The sequence below is a fragment of the Psittacula echo genome, assembly GCF_963264785.1.
Source record: "Psittacula echo genome assembly, chromosome: 2".
Taxonomy (NCBI): domain Eukaryota; kingdom Metazoa; phylum Chordata; class Aves; order Psittaciformes; family Psittacidae; genus Psittacula; species Psittacula echo.
Genome location: NC_137737.1, coordinates 37,584,284 through 37,603,325, shown reverse-complemented (window position 1 = coordinate 37,603,325; position 19,042 = coordinate 37,584,284). Strand labels below are relative to the sequence as shown.

The 19,042-nt window shown below is 36.4% G+C and overlaps 1 protein-coding gene across 3 annotated transcripts in view; it reads left to right on the top strand.

Annotated features, from left to right (window-relative positions):
- Nucleotides 1-19,042, top strand: part of RUNDC3B (RUN domain containing 3B) — a gene marked incomplete at both ends in the record, with an annotated part of 53,075 nt that overhangs the window by 29,570 nt on the left and 4,463 nt on the right. For all 3 annotated transcript variants that reach the window (XM_080611192.1, XM_080611191.1, XM_080611190.1), the window contains 3 exons: nt 401-481; nt 1,910-2,078; nt 7,817-7,974. In XM_080611192.1, the coding sequence (XP_080467318.1) occupies nt 401-481; nt 1,910-2,078; nt 7,817-7,974 (408 nt within the window). The remainder of the gene's footprint in view (nt 1-400; nt 482-1,909; nt 2,079-7,816; nt 7,975-19,042) is intronic.

The following is a 19,042-nucleotide window of genomic DNA, read 5'->3' as shown; positions in this document are numbered from 1 at the left end:
CTTTAAATGACCTTGAATGCTGAAGATTCCACTCTCATCCTTAGGTCTTCTCTTTCTCTTGCTCTGGCTAACTTTCTTTTTCCTGTTATTCCCTGCAATCCATCTGTAGTTTCAGAATAGAAGTGAATAATTAAAAATTAGGGTTTATGCCACTTGCCCTGACCTATTCCCTGATCATGTGGAATTTCTGGTTGTTGGGGGTTTCATTATGCTATAATATGCTCAGTGACTCTCATTAAGTATTAAACCATCTATCTCGGCTGAGTAGGATTTCAGTATTAAATGCTCTAGGCCTTTCTTATTACCAAAAAATCAAGAAAAATTTCACATTGGTAAGATTCAACTGTCACTGTTGTAATTTTCTTGTTATAATCTTACTGTTGTTTCTCTGTTTTATCAGTTTTTGCCTGAAGGGTGAGGGATTGGATGGCAGCTTTCCAGCTGTCATAGATTATACACCATATTTGAAGTTCACCCAAAGGTACTTTTTATCTTTGCACTTTTTAATTTTATTTCATTGACAATTTATCCTTCATACAGGGCCTCATACTTTTCATTTCACTTTCAAAATAATATCCATATCTATATACAAACCTGTGCACTCAGCTACCTTGCTCTTTCAGACTGGTAGAATTATTACATGACTCATCACAGTGAGTCATGCTAACTTTGTTTACTTGGATTATGATCACAGTTCACAAGGAAACAAATTTTTTTAATTTCCTTTGAAGATCTCCAGACCAAGTTGTCGTTTCTCTTGGTCCTTTTCTGTGTTGCCATAAACTTCAAGGTAGCTGTCTTGTAAATAAAAACTATATGTGTCCTGGTAAATTGTAAGATATGACAGATAAGCAGAATGAGCAGTTAGCACATAATAGAAAATTGTGACCAGTTGCATATGTGATCTGACCTTCCAGCTACATTTTGCTCCTGTGATCATTTATATGATTAAAAATTAAAGAAGTGATCATTATCTAACAGATCAGATAGCAATTTGGTATCTCTAAAAAGCATGGAAATTAATGGGGTGTGTTCTATTGTTAGTTTTACCAAAATGGAGGAAGCGGTTGGGGGTGAGGAGTAGTCTTGAAGATGTACAACTGAACATGAAACATCCTAATTATTTTCTTGAAGTTCTTATTAGCTTACATGTTAATGACAAATTGCATGATTCATTTAAAGCAGAATTTTCATCATGGCAGGATCATAGAGTTGTATGAATCACTTCTTTGAAAACTAGTAAATGCTGTTAATGTAGTGGAAAGCATAGTTGTAAGGAAAGATTTAAAATGGGTATTGAGGTAAATTAGAATTTTTGCATTTGAGACAGATGTCTGAATTTTCTGGCATAGATTGATTCTGATGATACGCAGATATTTTCACAGTGAGTTTGCATACTTTGTGGAGAGATGCTCATGTTCTGTGAAATAACTGGCACATGGTCTTCGCTATAACCACAACTATACGTTTTCATTTAAATTTATCATAATTTAACATAAAAACAATCGCTTTTTTATTTTTATGCTTTTTTAGAAACAACATCTAGATACAGATAATGCTCTTTTACCCTGAATTTATGAAGGAAAGATCCAAGTCACCACTTAGACAGCATATTGGAATGCACTGGCCCTTTGTATTCTAGGAGAGTATACTACATGCAGTTGTCTGACTTGCCTAAGACAACTTAACTAAGGTATCAAGCAAATTTTGCCCATTCTTTAGGTGGCTATACAAATAAAAGCTTGAGATATAACTTGCGTTTAGTGATCTATCGTATCCCAATATTTTGTTTCTTTTCGGTTTACAGAGCTTTAGATATATTTAGTATCTGTGGCGCTTTAAATTTCAAGGGGGATTTGCATTTTAACAAACACAGCTTTTCACTTGGCTAATTAATATGATCTTTCAGTTCTGACAGCATCAGCAGTGATGAAGAAGAGCTAAGAACACTGGGCAGTAGTGGCAGTGAAGGCAGTACTCCAGAGAACATTGGTCCTCCTTTCATCACGGATGAAAACAGTTGGTACAACAAATGCAAAAGGGTAGAACAGAAGTACCGGCTTGCATTGGAACAGAAGGTAAAAGATGAGTTTTGTCAGGGGGGTGATGGAGCTAAAGCTCATCATCAGCCAACTGGTGACATAGCCATTTAAGTGAAGGCAGAAAAATATATTAAATATTATTTACCTTCATGTAAGTGGTCTTAAAATGTATGATCTTCAGAGTATCTTAAGTATCTTTGCTCACTGATTTGAGGGAAAAGAGGTTTGGGGAAAGGCAAAGATGATAATACAGATACTGGATTTCACAATCTAATAGAGAAGCTTTGGCCCCTTTTTCCAATCTGAGAGTTAAAAGCAGTGTTATCTCTGAAGCTGTTAAGTTGTGAGCTTGAGGTAAACACGACTGTCCACATGATTTTCCTTTTCCTTAGAGACCATAGAGTTTTACTGATGTAGGTAGACTACCAGCTGAAGGTTTTTATAACAATAGTGATGTTAAACTTTGGTCTTGCAGTAAACAAAAATGATCAGCAAAGTAATCCATCTAGGAATGAAAAGCAAAACTATCTTCTCAGTGATACTGAAATGGATTTTTAGAAAATAGATAGTTTTAAGACCTGCTTCAAGTTAGAATGGGAGAAGAAAAAAGTGTGTTTGATTTTAATAATTTAGGTGGTATATTGAATGTTATTATAGAAACCAAAGGTAGGTTCTCCCTCTACCACCCAAAATACTGTAAGTTAAAGGTGAACTAAAATATATGTCTAAACATTTTAGTATTTTTAAAAGCAAAGTGTTTCTCAGTTTCTCATAACAGAATATTACAGCTACAGACCACAATGCATATTAGCTAGAGGTAGAGAGAAAAGGGAAGGCTGTTCATAACACTGAAGAACCAGTGCACAGAAAAAGAAAGGAAGGGTCAGAAAAATTTAAGAAAATTTAAAGACAAATGCTTAATGTTCTTAAAGAAATACAGCCAGACTGAGAGAACATACCTGGGAACGAGACCTGGTGTTAGGATTCATACGGATTGCTGAATGTCAGTGTTAATGTGGAATGGTAGAATTAAGGTTGATTTACTTTAATGCATGTGATAGAACCTAGTTAAAGTTTTTCCAAGTAACTGTGAGAAAGTCAGACTTAATGTGGGATGATAGATGTGAGAGGTATTTTTTAAAAATATGCACTCAATTATTTTTTTTCTCTTTTGGGTCTCCTAGACTTCTTGTTTGAAATCTAACCTTCAGTGTGGACAGCCAGGTTGCTGTACAATCTTCTCAGCCAGTATGGCATCACTTTCCATGTGGAAAGAACTTGTGTTCCTTGGGGCTCTCTCTGGTACAGGGGATGTTCTCCCTGCTTTTGTAAACCAAAATGTGTCAATCAAAAGGAATTTCTTCAAATACATAAGCAAAATCAAAATCTTTCCCTCTCCACCCCAGCAGACCCTCAGGCACAGGACCATATTCAAGACAGCATTTCATCCTTGTGTCCAGACAAAAGCATAGGATTGGTTTGAACTCCACTCTTCTCCACCTTCACCCAGTGAAAGACTGTAAAATATTTTGGGGTTTAATGAGGAAAGTGTAATCAATACTGGAGAAGCAATGAAGAGAACAAAATAGGTGGATGTTTATTTTTCTTGTTACATCCAAGTGGTTCATTTCCAAGGATACCCTATCAAAGTTGTGACAGACATCTGTAGAAACAGTACTGAAACACGGTGTCCAAATTTACTAGCCAGAATCACTAGGAAGCTTTCCATCTGCAAAAGCACAAATATCTTTAGTGGCTCTAACAGCAAATGGAGGTTTTGGTTTATTCACAAGTCTAAAATCCAGAAATATTTATATTCCATGGGAAGTTATTTGCTGATGTTATACTGAGTATTTCAGATTTTTGAGCATTACTATTGTCATGACTCGCATTATTCCTTGTAGCATTCTCTTAATGAAGCAACTTCTATAGTCAACTAATGTAGAGGTGAATTCAAGTCAGTCTTACGATAATTCTTTGAAAACTTTGGTGCACTTAATACCATTTCCAAAATGATAGCTAGTCTCACAGCTGTTGACAGCTGTTTTCTAATTGTCCTGTTTTAGAAGAGGACAATAGCAGCAGCAGAACAACTTTTTTACTCCAGCAGACAGAAAATTTTCTATTGTCTAGTTTTTATTTGGGATGTGCCTCACAAATTTTAATATCATTCGCTTTAACTAAACTACATCCGTTCTATTATATCTTGTCCAAATGATCATTAAGATCTTAGATGGACTATGGAATATTGCTCCTTTCCTGTGTGTTTCTCTCCTTCCCTTTTTTGCACCTTTTTTGGACCTTTTTCATGGCAATGAGTTAAAATAACAGTTGAGTTGCACACGGTACAGTAGGTAGTAGTTAATCAGAGACAGAGTGCTTTCTTTCAAACAAAGGGGCTTTCTGACATTCTGTGTGTTGGAAAACTGGACCATTGTGACAAGAAGACCATGTTGAAAATCATGTATTTTTAGTAACTGATACACTGATGGATGCTTCTTTTGCTCTATTGTCATTCACTTTGCACAATGATAAATTCCTTTTGTGCCTCCTAATTATGTGTACTGCAGTCATTAATAGCACAGCTCAGTGATGTTTACCAAGGTTACAAATATGACAAGCAATTAGATTGCAGCTAAGACTTAAGTTATCTGTATCTTCTGAGTTATTTGAATAGTAGGATAAGGTCAGGTATTATTTGGCAAGGTAAATGGTAGCATTGCTTTATTGGATCAACAGTGCTATGCTGGTTTAGACCAAGAATCCTTGGTTACCCTACTATCTTATCTTGGATATTTGCCCAAAGTAGATGTGGATGGTAGAATAAAAGCAAAGCAAATGTATGCACTTTTTTTAACTCTTGCATTTCTTGCCAATGCATGTCAGCTGAAGGACTTCCTGAAGCTGATAAGGTTTGTCTGTTTAGTAACCTGTAATGGATTTCTCTTCCAAATACTTGTCGAATATCCCCTTGACCCTATGTAAATTTTAAGCATCCAAACCAATTTTCTGGCAAAGCATTCTGCACATCTACCATCTGTTGTGTGAAAAATCACCTCCTTTTCTGTCTCCTGAATTTGGCTCCTACTGGCTTTGTTTCATGGTGCCTAGCTCTTGCATGTTAAAAAATGATGAACAGTCACTTCCTTCCTGCCTTCTTCAGGCCACTTTGGAAATATGACGGGTTTGTCTTTTCCAAGTTGTCTCTTGTCCAGATTAATGAATCATAGGTTACACATTTGATAGTTCTGTGGTAATTATCTGTTGCCTATTTTGGAGTGGTGTAAACCGTTCACTTCTATGTAGTAAACTTCTAAATTTTTTATGTACTGTTTATACTGGAGTTTTACATGCTTTTACTGGTGGGATGATACACCTCGTGTTATAGAGATGTTTATTGTCCTATTGTATTCTGTTTCTGATAGTGATGCTTTGTGTCTAATCTTTTTGTAAAATATGAGATTTCTGAGAAGCATGAAATATGTCTGAATGCATCATTTAGTACTTTTAAAGCACTACTTGGAGGTCCAAGGAGTACCTTAACAGTAAAGATAATGGTAACATTTGACAGGCAGAATTGAGCATACTGAAAAACTCTTAAAATTCCTTGGAACTTGTACTGAGACTAAAATAAATTCGTACCAAATATGAATATATCCAGTAGATAAAACTGTATGTTATCACAGAATCATAGAATAGTTTGTGGTTGGTTGGCACCTCTGGAGGTTGTCTAGTCCAAATCCTCTGCTTAAAAAAATGTAGACTAGAGTAGGTTGCTTGGGGCCTTGTTCAATTGAACTGTGAATCTCTCTAAGTTTTTTTCCCCACTTTTAAATAGCTGTCTGTATTTCAGTTTGTGTCTGCTGCCTCTTTTCACTGGATACCCCTGAGAAGATTCTTATTCCATTCACTTTATACCCTCCCACTAAAAATCAATACATATTGGTATGATTCTCTTCCTGCCCCTCTTCCCTTCTCACCAATCCTGGACTGAGTAATCCCAGCTCTTTCTGCCTCCCCTCATATGAGAGATGCTGTATACCCTTTATAGTCTTTGTGGTGATGAATTCAATCAGTAACATTTTGTTACCAGCTCAGTGAAACCTGTGTTCTTGCTCAACAGGACTACACCTGTTCTGCATCTATGAAAACTACCTTTTTTAATTACCTTTTTTTTTTTTTTAATATGGGCACCTATGAAAGAATGGCAGAGAAGAGATTCAGAGCAGCCCTGCAGAGAAGGACTTGGGGGTGTTGGTCGATGAGAAAATGAACATGAGCCGGCTTCAGTGTGCGCTCGCAGCCCAGAAAGCCAACTGTATCCTGGGCTGCATCAAAAGGAGAGTGACCAGCAGGTCGAAGGAGGTGATCCTGTCCCTCTACTCTGCTCTCGGGAGACCTCACTTGGAGTATTGTGTGCAGTTCTGGTGTCCTCAACATAAAAAGGACATGGAACTGTTGGAACAAGTCCAGAGGAGGGCCACGAGGATGATCAGGGGGCTGGAGCACCTCCCGTATGGAGACAGGCTGAGAAAGTTGGGGCTGTTCAGCCTGGAGAAGAGAAGGCTGCGTGGAGACCTCATAGCAGCCTTCCAGTATCTGAAGGAGGCTTATAAGGGTGCTGGGGAGGGACTCTTCAGTAGGGACTGTAGTGACAGGACAAGAGGTAATGGGTTCAAACTTAAACAGGGGAAGTTTAGATTGGATATAAGGAAGAAGTTCTTTAACTGAGAGGGTGGTGAGGCACTGGAATGGGTTGCCCAGGGAAGTTGTGAATGCTCCATCCCTGGTGGTGTTCAAGGCCAGGTTGGACAGAGCCTTGGGTGACATGGTTTAGTGTGAAGTGTCTCTGCCCATGGAAGGGGGATTGAAACTAGATGATCTTAAGGTCCTTTCCAACCCTAACTATTCTATGGTTCTATGATTCTGTGATTCTAATTACATGTTTTTCCTTAGACTTCAAGAATTTGCAAAACTCTGTGCAGTTTAGACTTACTGTATCCGGGTTTAACTAAGAATTGATAAGAAGTTACTCACATCTGATGTCCTGGGACTCGAACAAGAAAAATAAATAGCTACTTAGTATTGTAGTGACATGTGTAATTTGTGAACATACTTTGTGATCAGTGTGCCATCATAGCTGCTGTTAAAATACATCGTGGATTTTTGTAAAGGCTAACTAGTTGAAGTGTGATAAGAACTGCACAGTATCTTTAATAGTGTCAGCTGTAGATGAATATTTATTTCAATAACCTTCCATGTCATTTGTGTGTGTGATGTGATATTGCAGTTTTCGAAGAAATTTCAAAATAACATTGGATATTTTGTAATAAAAATTGTTTCCCTTTCATTAGCTTTACCGATCCATGTAGATGCATTCTACTCTTGTCCTTCTTAGGTAATATCTAACATCCTGTATCTGTTAAGACGTACAGTTCTGATCTTTTTCTTGTACTAGTGACTATCCTATGTTGGTTTTGAATAATGAATTAGTATTTCGTGCTGGTGGCATTCTTGTCTCATTGTTCCATCCATTATTCTATTCCTCTGCAGCAATATAAATAAGCACATGATTTTCTTGGTATCTATGAGAAAACATCATACTAACCTTTAGTCAGTTTATTAGTCTGTGTAAAGATTAAAAAAAAACCCCAATCTACAACAAAACCAAAGTAGAACTGTATACATCTTAAACCAGAAAAATGTGGACGAACATAATGAAATGATTTTTTGATAGTGTGTTCCTTAAAGCTTTCTAACACTTGTATTTCCAGGGTTACCTTGAAGAATTGGTACGACTCAGAGAAAACCAGCTATCTGAATCTGTCTCACAGAATAAACTGCTGTTACAAAGAATTGAAGATATGGACCTATCCCATAAAATGGAGAAGGAACAGCTGGAATATATAATTGTGGAACTGCAAGACCAGTTGTAAGTTAGTAGAACAGAGGAACATTGTTAGAGCAGTATTACTTAAATTATTTAACTTATTTTACCATACAATACAAAGAACTTGTGGTCCTGTAGAAATGACTGAAACTTCTTAAAGGAATTGATGTATTTTAGCTTTCTTTTTTTTCTTCATGACAAGTCTTAAAGTCTTCAGAAATGGCTCCCCTGAAAACTGCTTAGGATAATTTTAAGATAAATTTAAATTTTTAAATCTGAAATAGCTTACAATAAACTTGCTTAAATTTTTAACACATTTTTATAAATATTTTTTGTTCCAGCTTTAAGTCTACCCTTAAAAAATGGAAGCAGCTTCCTTTGGAGCACTATTTTTAAAATGTTAGGCAGGAAAGGATAAAGAAATATTTATTTTGTTTGCATAGATTCTATTTTATTTGCACATGGCTCAGGCTCAGTAAAAATTAATCTGGTCTTAAAAATATTCAAACTGCTGAAGCAGTTTCCTATTCACTGTTTCTTCAATGCAAGCCAAAATGCTAAAACAACAGGAGAAGGCTTAATTTTTTAATAGCATATGTGACTACTAATATGATAAATATTCCAGTATCTTTTGGTCATAGAATCACAGAATAGTTAGGGTTGGAAAGATCTTAAGATCATCTAGTTCCTTAGATAGTTATCCTCCTGTTCCTGTCTGTTGGATAGGAAGGTACTGTCCTTTTGCAGATACTCCCTTGTAATGTCTAAAGATCCAGATAGATGGAAGACCTGCTGTGTGGTGACAAGTTGCCATGAGACTGCTGTAGTATGCATCTGCAGTAATTGTATGTTCTGTTCATAACAAATATAAGATAAATTACCTTATATTTGAAGTAATTTGTATGTGTCTGAGCCCTGAAGTAAAGTGGAAGTCATCTGTGGCCTTTGAAGCAATACAGGCTTTTCTGACTTGCAGTAGATCATTTTATTGCCAGTGCTTGGAATGAATTTTATGAAACTCCTCAGGAACACAGCATTTGCAATTTATTTTTGACAATTTCAGAGTTGAGGAAGAAGAAAAGATGTTTGGGTTGTTTTTTTTTTATGATTGCCTGTAAGATTTTGAGGGATACCTGTCACTGATTTCTGAATTTGCTGATATAGTTAATGATTCATGTTCTACTTCTTTGGCCTCCCTGATTATTTGGGGGAAGTGGAGGGAAGGTGTGAGCTCATTTAAACCCACTCTGTTACTTGGAATTATTGAACAGAGCTGCTGTTAATTTTTAGCTGAGCTATATGCAATCAGACTGTTCTAAAAAATCTCAGTCTTCGGGGTTTGATTTTTGTTTGCTTTCTTATGTAAAGGCTCAAATATGAAGCAGTTTCTGTTGTATCTTGACAGTGTGTTCTTATATAGCTGTTTGTGAGACACTGCAGTCAGGAGCTGGGACTACACTAGATAGTTGGAGTGAGAGGTATAATTTTGCATTGTTATTGCTGTGAGTATAGTGTGCCTGTCAGATGAACTCCTAAAGTGTGTTCGAAACTCATAGTTCCTTACTGGGGGGAGAGAAGGGAAGAAATATTCCTACTAGCAGGTTTCTGATTGTTAACACCAGTCATAATTAACATCTTTTAATCATTCTTTCAAACTTGTTTTCTTGTTTTTTCGTCTCTTTTTATTCTGACCCAGGGTGACCTGGCAGCAGAACATGTTGTATCACTTATGTGTCTGTAATGAGTTTTGGCCAATTGCTTTTTATTTCCCAGCTGTTTTAGAATAGTGTTCACGTAATTCCAAATTTTAGTGTTGTGCTCTCCTACTGTTAGTAGCATTTTGGAGTAGTGAATGTGTGATATAATCTGTTTGAAATCTTTATTAGCAGGTAAGAGCAAGTTTGGGATTCTAATTCTGCCTGAGGCATACTACATTACTGTTTGTAAAACACTTTGAGATCTGATTTAGGATCATTTGCTGTGTAATGGAAACTATTTTAAATAAACATTCTATATTTCCTTTCTAATGATGCTTTTCTATTCCACTGGCTGTTTTAAGGTAGCAAGGTCTACCTTTTCAAACTTGTGTTTAGTAAGTATTTGTTGATGTTTCCAAATGGTATTTCACAGGCCTGCAAAATGTTTTACGTGTGATCTTAATGGATTTTAGATAACTTACGGAGAAACTTGTCCGTGTTTACATTTAATAAGGCAGTTTGCTGTAAAGGATGAAATAAATGTAGATACAGGAGACTGGAGAAACTCAGAAGTAATTTGGGTTTACAGCTGTTATGCAGAACTGAATGTTCTACAATTTTCAGCATTCTTAACTTTGTCTCATATTTTGGAGTATCCGAACTATAATGAACAACAGTGAAGCTGAAAATCTATGATCAAGATAGTTATTCACAAGAAAGTAACCTTTTCTTGTGTGTGTCAATTTGATTGGATTTCTTTGGAATATGCCCACCCATCTGGGAATTGGATGTTTCACTTTGCTGGCAGGTGTCTGGTGGCAAATAGGGTTAGAAAAGTGAAACTGCAGTAGATCACCTGATCATCAGTCAGATATGTTTAAACTAATGCACAGCTGATCAAGAGGTTTCAAACTAGATATTAGGAAACATTTCTGTACCGAGAGGGTAGTCAGACACTGGAACAGGCTTTCCAGAAAGGTGGCCAATACCTCATACCTGTCAGTGTTTTAAGAGTCATTTGGACAATGCTCTTTATAATATGCTTTAACTTTTGATCAGCCCTGAAGTGATCAGGCAGTTCGACTAGATCATGACTTGAAATCTCTTCCAACTGGAACTATTCTGGTTTATTCTAAGAACAGCTTGTTCTTTACCACACTTTCAATATCTCCAGATGAAGTGATTGCCTAGTGATATGCGTCAACTCTAGTAATGACAAGGCATATTCTGGCCTTCATTTGCTTTCGTCAGAAGTGTTTGCTGTCACTGTGACATGTTTTTCCCTGGGATTTGTTGTCGTTGAACATTAAGAGGACAATGCTTTTGGCTGCACTCTTCTACAGAAATAGTGCATTTTTATAGTGAGGGTAGGGTACTTAAAGCCTTAAAGTGGTTAAAATTAACAGCTCTGAAGTTCTTAAAAATAGCAGCTCACAGGGGGACAGTCAAAAGAAGTGTGTCATTCATGGCATGTCTAACAGAAGAAAACAGTTTGAATTCCATTATCATTCAAAACATGATGGGAGAGGGATCCCAGATCATCAAGGAACTCTATGCTGGAATATTCAGAACTTATGAAGGCAGACATTTCTTTGTTCTCTAAGATCTGCAAAGAATACTGAATGTCTCTTGGGGCAGTGAGATGTTTGATCATGCACCCCATCAGTAAAAACTATGAGCACTCCCCCAATATGGGGATATTTATTTATTTATAAATCCTATACATGTACTACTGTATTAATATATTATGTACATTAGAAACATACACAAAAATAGTAATTAAAAAGGGTGAGACAAAGATGAAGTATACACTTTCTTTTCATTAACAGTACAAAAAGTATTTTCTTCCCATACCCCAAAGGATTGTCGTACACACCCCACTTTGGAGATCACTGTCTTGAAGTTAGCTCAGGCAAAGAAGTGACTGGGCAAAATCTGGAACTGTTTGCCCGGAACATCCTTGTGTTAAACTCTACCTCAGCTTAAACAGACTTCCCCCCTCACACACACCCCGAGTGGTTCTTTTTCTTTCTTTTGCCTTATACATTGCCTGTGTCTAAGGCAAACTGCTGATCTTTGTTACTTTGCAGTTCAGATTATGAATGTGAAATTGATATTTATATATGTTAAATATTGATGTATGGTTACAAGAGAGATCCCATCAATTTTCTGAATACTGACTCATCTCCTGCATAGTGACTCACTGATGTTATAAAAGCTAATCACTTTAACATAATGTGACCCAACCTGGGTTTCCTCGTAAGGTATTTTTCAGGTTTCCAGGCTGGTGTGCCTGGTGTAAGATGGTACAGTCCCTTTGTCCAGATGGTGCAATAGTTTAATTTTTTATTTTTATTTAATTTATCACATGTATTGAAAATTTATTTCTAAATTCAGTGGCTATGCTATATTTTATGCTGCTCTGTTTTTTATCTCCCTCTCTTGTTCCTTCCTATATCCCTGTCTTGTCCTGGTGTTCTGTGGAGGAAAGAAAAGTCAAGAACTCTTCTGTGTTTGGAATTCTGTCTTTGGTTATGGCACAGATAAGACTCAAATTAAATTGCAGGGACACTCATGGTCTTACATGGTATTAAGCTTGTCTGTGTAATTACGAATTTTTCGTATGTTTTAGCAAATCTTAAAGCTAGATTTATTTAATTTGTCTGGCTGTTACTTCAGAATTGGTCAGTCTTTTCAAGCCCCAAACAGTGCTTGTAGTCCCATTCTTCATATTTTAATATAACTGTCAGATCCAGCAATGCTGCAGTTCCTATCTGGATAATACAGATGTCTTTGTAATCACAGGAAATGACAATTTAGTTGCAACCCTGAGAGACAGCTTGTTTCTATGACACTTTAATTACAGCAAGTGTTCTGTGTATGTTTCCACTCATGAGCTGTACACAGCTTGTCACTCCCGCCTCACTCTCAGGCATTGACTGTTGGAGTAAACTGTCCAGAAGCCTATTTTCCCCTATGTTAGCACTGCACTGAGCTCAGGCTAATGTGTCCTGCCTTCCAGAGAAGTAGAACTTTCAATCTGGGTTGCTGAGCTTTGCAATCCTCACTCAAAACCAAAATCAGCTGGAGAAATAGGAAATCTGGATAGCTTTTTTAGTACTCTTACCTTCTTTTTCAGATAGTGTGCTTGTAAGGCTTTTTTTTTCTTAAGAAACTGAATTCCTCAACTGCATCGGTACATTAAATCCAATTTGTTGTAACTGCTTTATTTTCCTCACTTAAAGGAAGTGGGAGATTAAAATGTAGTCTTTGGTCTTGGCAATTTTCTTTCCTAGAATGTAAAAACTGAGAATGCCAGTCCTTCTTTCCTTTGAAAGCTTTCATGGATCCTTGCTATCAAACCATAATTCACATTAGCTACGCTTTTATTTGTAATGCTTCCTGTACATCCTCTATCTCGTTCAAGTGGGCAGCAGCAGTTTTAAATCCTTAGTGCTGCAGTCTGGTCTGTTCTCAGCTCCTTTTCTCAACTTGTCTGCACTTTATTTTTCCTTTAACAGTGTAGAAAATACAGTGCAGCTTTTGGCAGATGGTAAAACTTTTGTTCAGGCAGTGTTTTGGATTTTGGTTTTGTGGAATTCTTTCTTTTCAAGTTTGCTGCAATACTGTACCCCTGTTCTGTTTACAGAGGTGTGGATAGACAGCAGGAAGGGAAGTTCTGTTTTCAGTGCCGTGGAAGCCTGTAGAGTAGTAGGAGTTTTCTCTTCGCTTAAAGGTATAACTAGGTAAAGTTCATCTCGGCATAGTACATGGGCAGACTCCTGAAATTCAGAGTAGAGTGTACAGAGTGAGGCCCAGCAAAGAAATACGCAGAACTAAACAAAATTGCAACCAAGCTTCCAACATGACGGAGGACATGCTATTCTTAGTATCCAGATGGACTGCATGAGTTTATTGTGCAACAGCAAGCCAAACATTTCTAAATAGGAGCCTGAAGAGAAGGACATACTTTGCAAAATGCAGTAGAGAGAAAGGGATTTTTTTTTAAACCCTCGTATTTTAATACCTTATTCTGAGCTTTTAGAAAGGGGGCTTAAAAGTTTTGTATTAAAATAAAATTTAAATTTTAAAATACTTAAAAGCTTTTGAAATTATCAGGGTCTTCATGGATGAGATGTGTTGGTGTATTTAGAGCAAAATGAAAAATACTCGTTTTCGCAAGGAGTTTCTCCTCTGGTGTGTCTTTTCTTCCCGCTCCCTCCCACACCCTTTTCTTTCTCCTCCTCCTCCTACCCCAAGTGGATTAGAGAATTGTAGGGACCATTTTGCATACCTAATGACATTAGCATGGCAGTGTCCCTTTCTCTGAACCTCTGATGAGTGATACTAGAATCTGTTTTCTTAGTGGCATCCTTTCTCTTCTTCCATAGCTGCACTTCTATGGGTTGCATGGCATAGAAGTAGCAAACACAAAAACTTTTAAGTTACCGGACATTAGTAATTAATGGATTTCAGATTCCAGTATTTTTATCCAATGTAGAATTATAAGGTTGGGAGCAGGGGTAAGTAAGGCCTTTCAAAGTAATAATGAGTATTGAACTTTTGAGGGCCTTAAAGCAATGCAGCATCTGTTCTGTGGCACAACCAGTTGTGTTATTGTGACACATGACAATCTGTTAGCCAGTCCAAAATAGTAAGAAAATGTGGTGCGATAGGACATGCCTGCTTTTTCTCACTGCAGCAGCTGCCATTAGAAAGTCTGCTGGGATTTAACTGCTCTGGCATCTGATTTGGGGAATACTGTGTCTGTGCACAGGGCACAAACCTGAGAGAGGTGGTACATTGCAGCATCAAAATCTACTGGTAAGTAACTAATTTTCATACCTGCTGATCTAATTTCTCAAAGTCCAATGACATACCAGTCCAGACAACTCACTGTCTTGCTACAGCACTGACAGTTTGAGAGTTTCTTTTTATTTTAGATTTGCTCTTACAGATTTTAGTTATATTCATGTATGCTATCAATTTCAGTTTGCATTCCATATTTTCTGTCCTAAACAAAGGTTTTTGAAGTTTGTTCTTTGTTCTTTGTTATTCAAATGTTTTTATTTTTTAAGCTTTTATTTTCACTTTTCACTACTCAGGTAGTTCTTGAACTGGAGCATTCATCTGATGTAATTCCCTTTCTTAGGGAATTAGTCTGTTTGGTTTATTTCCCGTCTTCATCTGCTGGTAGGAAGGCAAATTGCCAACTGGACTGGCATTTTCTGGATTTGGAGAAATTAAACTTGCAGGTAAGAAGTTACTGGTTTTTCATAGGTATAATTGGAAACAGAACTGACATTTTATTGAACAAAAAATCTGTGTAAATGGGTCTTTCAGAATAAGCTTCCAATAGCACAAATCTAGATTTGATCCAGGGGAAGTTGGAAATCCAGTCTAGCTGAAATGAGACAGGAAATTTTATGTGGTTACCAAGATAAGGCTTTTCCGTTTTAGCTTGGACTAAATGTGAGATCAATTTTTACTTATTTATTAAATTCCCAGATGTAATATAGTTATAGTATAGTAAGTGACCAAAGATAATCACCTGTTTATGTCATTTCTGTTTTGCACACAGGAATGAGTGAATCAAGTCAGGTCACACTTTCAAGATCATAGAATCATAGAATAGTTAGGGTTAGGGTTAGAAAGGACCTTAAGATCGTTTAGTTCCAGAAATCTTAGATATGTTAGTTCAAAGGAGTAATTTCTTCTCCTTTTGAGAGGTAGCTGAGCTGTCGAAAGCAATGTTAGTGCAAACCCAACAGTTTGCAGGGTTACCTTATATATTACATTAAAAAAAAAAAAGAGCTTCTTTAAAAAAAGAAACTAAAAAATTCACCATATCAGTGATCCATTCTGAGGGTGGCTCTTTTGTGATTGTACCAGAACAACTGAAAGGGCAGCATATGGTGGAGCAGGGATGGAAATGAGCAGTAATTTATCAATTGCATTTTATTATTATATGTGTACCATACATAATGATATTCTGCTTATGCTTAATAAATAATCCTAAAATAATAAATCATGGAATAAACAATTAAAATAGTAAAAGTTGAGGAAATCAGCAAGTTACTACTCTGTAGAGTACCTGACAAAGGCAGGGCTGGTGAACACTAGTGGAGAGGGATGTTTATGATGAGACTTCACTAATCTCACTTTTCCCTGCTTCTTAAATATGCAGTTAAAGGACTGGAAGTCAAAAGCACACAGAGAGGTTTCTGGGAATAGCTGTGTAAGCCTGATGTTAATACTCTGGCTGTTGCTGTTATTCTTTAATAAAAGTAAGCAAATTTACAGGCCTGGAGGGAGCATATGTATCTGCACTTCAAGCAGACACTTATTCCTAATTTAGGAGTATGTTAGTGTTGATTACCTAATGAATCATCTGTATTCTGTTGTAATAGGTAGGAATTCATTAGCAGGATGTTTTTACTGAATACTTCTCATTGTTTTCTAAAAGGAGCTCAACTTACATAGCGGTTCCTGATGTAGAGAACAAAAAATGTAGATGTAAGCCACATATTTGTTAGTTTGTAATGCATTCTAGTACTGAGATGATGCTCCCATCTCTTGCTGTTACAAGTTAGGGGTTTTTTTTCCTAATAAGTTACTAGTTGCAGTAGCATTTTGCATTTGTGTGGAGTTTTTTTTCTTTGTTTAGACATTAAAAAAACCCCCACAATTTAAATGTCATAACTTAAAAACCTGGGCTAACATGGTGAGACTGCGTGCCTTATGATTCTCTTATATAAAATGATTTTATTTCTGCAGATCATAGAAGAGAACTTGTGCTACTTTTTGCCAGCATGATTATACAGAGAAAGAAATTACTGTATGTAGAGAAGACAGCAGTTAGTGGATGGGGGGGAAAGTTCACAGGCTTTCAGACAACCAAGGTTTTTTTCCATGCCTAGATTAGGTGATGTACCATAAATCAGTTTAAAACCCCTACTATCACAAAACATTCTTACATATGCTCCCTGCTCTGCACAAAACTTTCTGCACTCCAGTCTCACAGTTCAGGATACCCTATTAGGCTATGTATCATACGCTGTCTTTCTTCCATTCTACAACCAATCATACAGTCTCAGTTACTAAGATCCACTATATTCTCCATGTACCAACTACCTTCCTGAGATTATTACATTTTGAAGTCATTGTTTTTATCTTCTTTTTGGCTTTCAATTTTTCCATTTCCATTCTGAAGACAAGGAGTTAACAGCTTGGTGTGTTTGCTTATTTTAACTCAAACTTGATGGTATTTCCTTCTTTTTTAACTTCTCTCTATCGTAAATCCTTTTATCTCTTTCTTTTCTACTTCCCTTTTTGGAATATCCTTGCTTTTTCTCCTCTATTAAATGGTTTAACGTATGGTCTACCTACCTTATCTTGCATCGTCCTTAAACCATCACAGCTACAAAAACCCCAGAATAATATTTACCTAAATTTTATTTTAAAACAGAACTGCATTATTATGATTTTCAGTATTAGCCTTATGATGTATTATGGGTTTTGTTCCATATAAATTACGCTTATAAGTTATGAGGTAATATCCTTCATAAAATCTAGCCTTTGAGTTTTGGTAATTCTGGTTTTCAGTTGGTGTTTCTCGCTAGCAGTTTGTTCTCAGGAACAGACACAATAGATAAATTCTGTTTGTGCATAGGCCATTCCAGTTCACTGTGGTTTACTACAGACCAGCATTTTACGTAGAAGTTTGCATGTTACGCCACACTATTTTTATGTGCACTTTTGGTAACACTTATGAGTCATAGCTCAAACTGTTCAGTAGTTCCCTTATGTGTGTGTAAATAACAGAAAAGACTCATTTTACATTTTATTCTTGAATATCTTGTGAAATTTTTAAATTTCATGAATACCCTATTTGCCATTTGTACCTCCTCACCAATTCTTCAGTTCTTCTTTTTGAAGACTTTTAAAGACTTTTTCCTAATTTTTCCTGTGAAAGATTTTATATGCCAAACTTATTTTGCTATACTAGCAGATAAAGTTTATTAATAGCAATATTTTTTTTTTTTAGTTAAACAGCCTGACAGTAAACATCTAGAGGAAAGCTCATAATCTTCATTGTACTCACTGTGATCATGAAGAAAAAGTCCTACTTCAAACCCTGCACTATCACAGCCTAGAGATGACCAGCACTGGTTACAGTGTTTGCATTCTGAGGAGCAAAAGTCCTTCTGTAGAAATTCAATCTGCCTTAGATAAAATGAATTGTTGTCTTTTGAGAGCTTTTAACTGCTAGAAAGAGCTCCTGTTTCCTGTCTGACTAAGCAAGACAGCACTCATTTTGTGCAGCATTTTTTCACACCAAGTGTTTTGAAATTTGTATGCTTGTTTTCTATTAAAACCTGATCTTATTTCCTTCCTCTGTAGCTCCTTTTGTCTTCATCTCATTTCCTCTTCCCGATTTTGAGTATTTATGGCAGGATCATTTTTGCCACATGGTGATTAAGATTGTGAGGACGATGTATGCTGTGTAGATATGGCACTTAGGGACATGGTTTCGTGGAGGGCTTGGTAGTGCTCGGGTAATGGTTGGACTCTGTGATCTTAAAGGTCTTTTCCAACCTGAATGAGTCTGGTTTTGATCGTGATTTTTGATTGTATTGTGTGCAGTTTAATACCTTGTTAAAATAAGTCTGGTTGATATGCATAAACTGATACTGCCTTTGTTTATCTTGGGAGAGTTCCTGTCCACAAGCAGTGCCTTTAGTAAGTCTTTGCTGCAGTAAAATCTCATGATACTTTAAAAATGGCTGCAGGAGGGCAAACAGCTAAATAATCTACAAGGCTGATAAAACAGGTGGTAACTACCAGCACCTGCTGTGAATATTTTTGTCTTTCTATTGTCTATTCTAGTTTGGGGTTTTTTTTTAATATATATCCTGAATGCTGTGTTTGGACTGATTTTATATATTCAAAGTTATTTTTATATATTTTTAAAGATTCAAAATAAAAGCATAAAAGTTTTAAGGGGAGAATAGTTACTTCTGTATCCTCCTTGATGCGTGGTTTTCTTCCTGAGCATGGTGAAGTACTTTAATTATTGATCTGCTCAAACTGTTTTCGAATGTTGTTATGCTAAAATCTCTGGAGCAGTCTGGCTAGTCTCTATGTCAAAACTTCTTTTTCTACATGGAAAGGCTGAAATTCCAGGTTACTGTAGCATAAGGATTTGTGGGAAAATCCTCAATATAGAAACCTATGTAAAATGACAAAATTTCACTATTAGCAACTTGTCTGTAGATGTGTGGAGTTTTTGTCTTTGCTTAGCATGTTTATTTAATAAATATTTATTTAATTCATGAATTTATTTAAATTAAATACTGCTGAATTTTGTGGTGATAACAAACAGGAATTTACACATATGTGTTGTAAGTAAG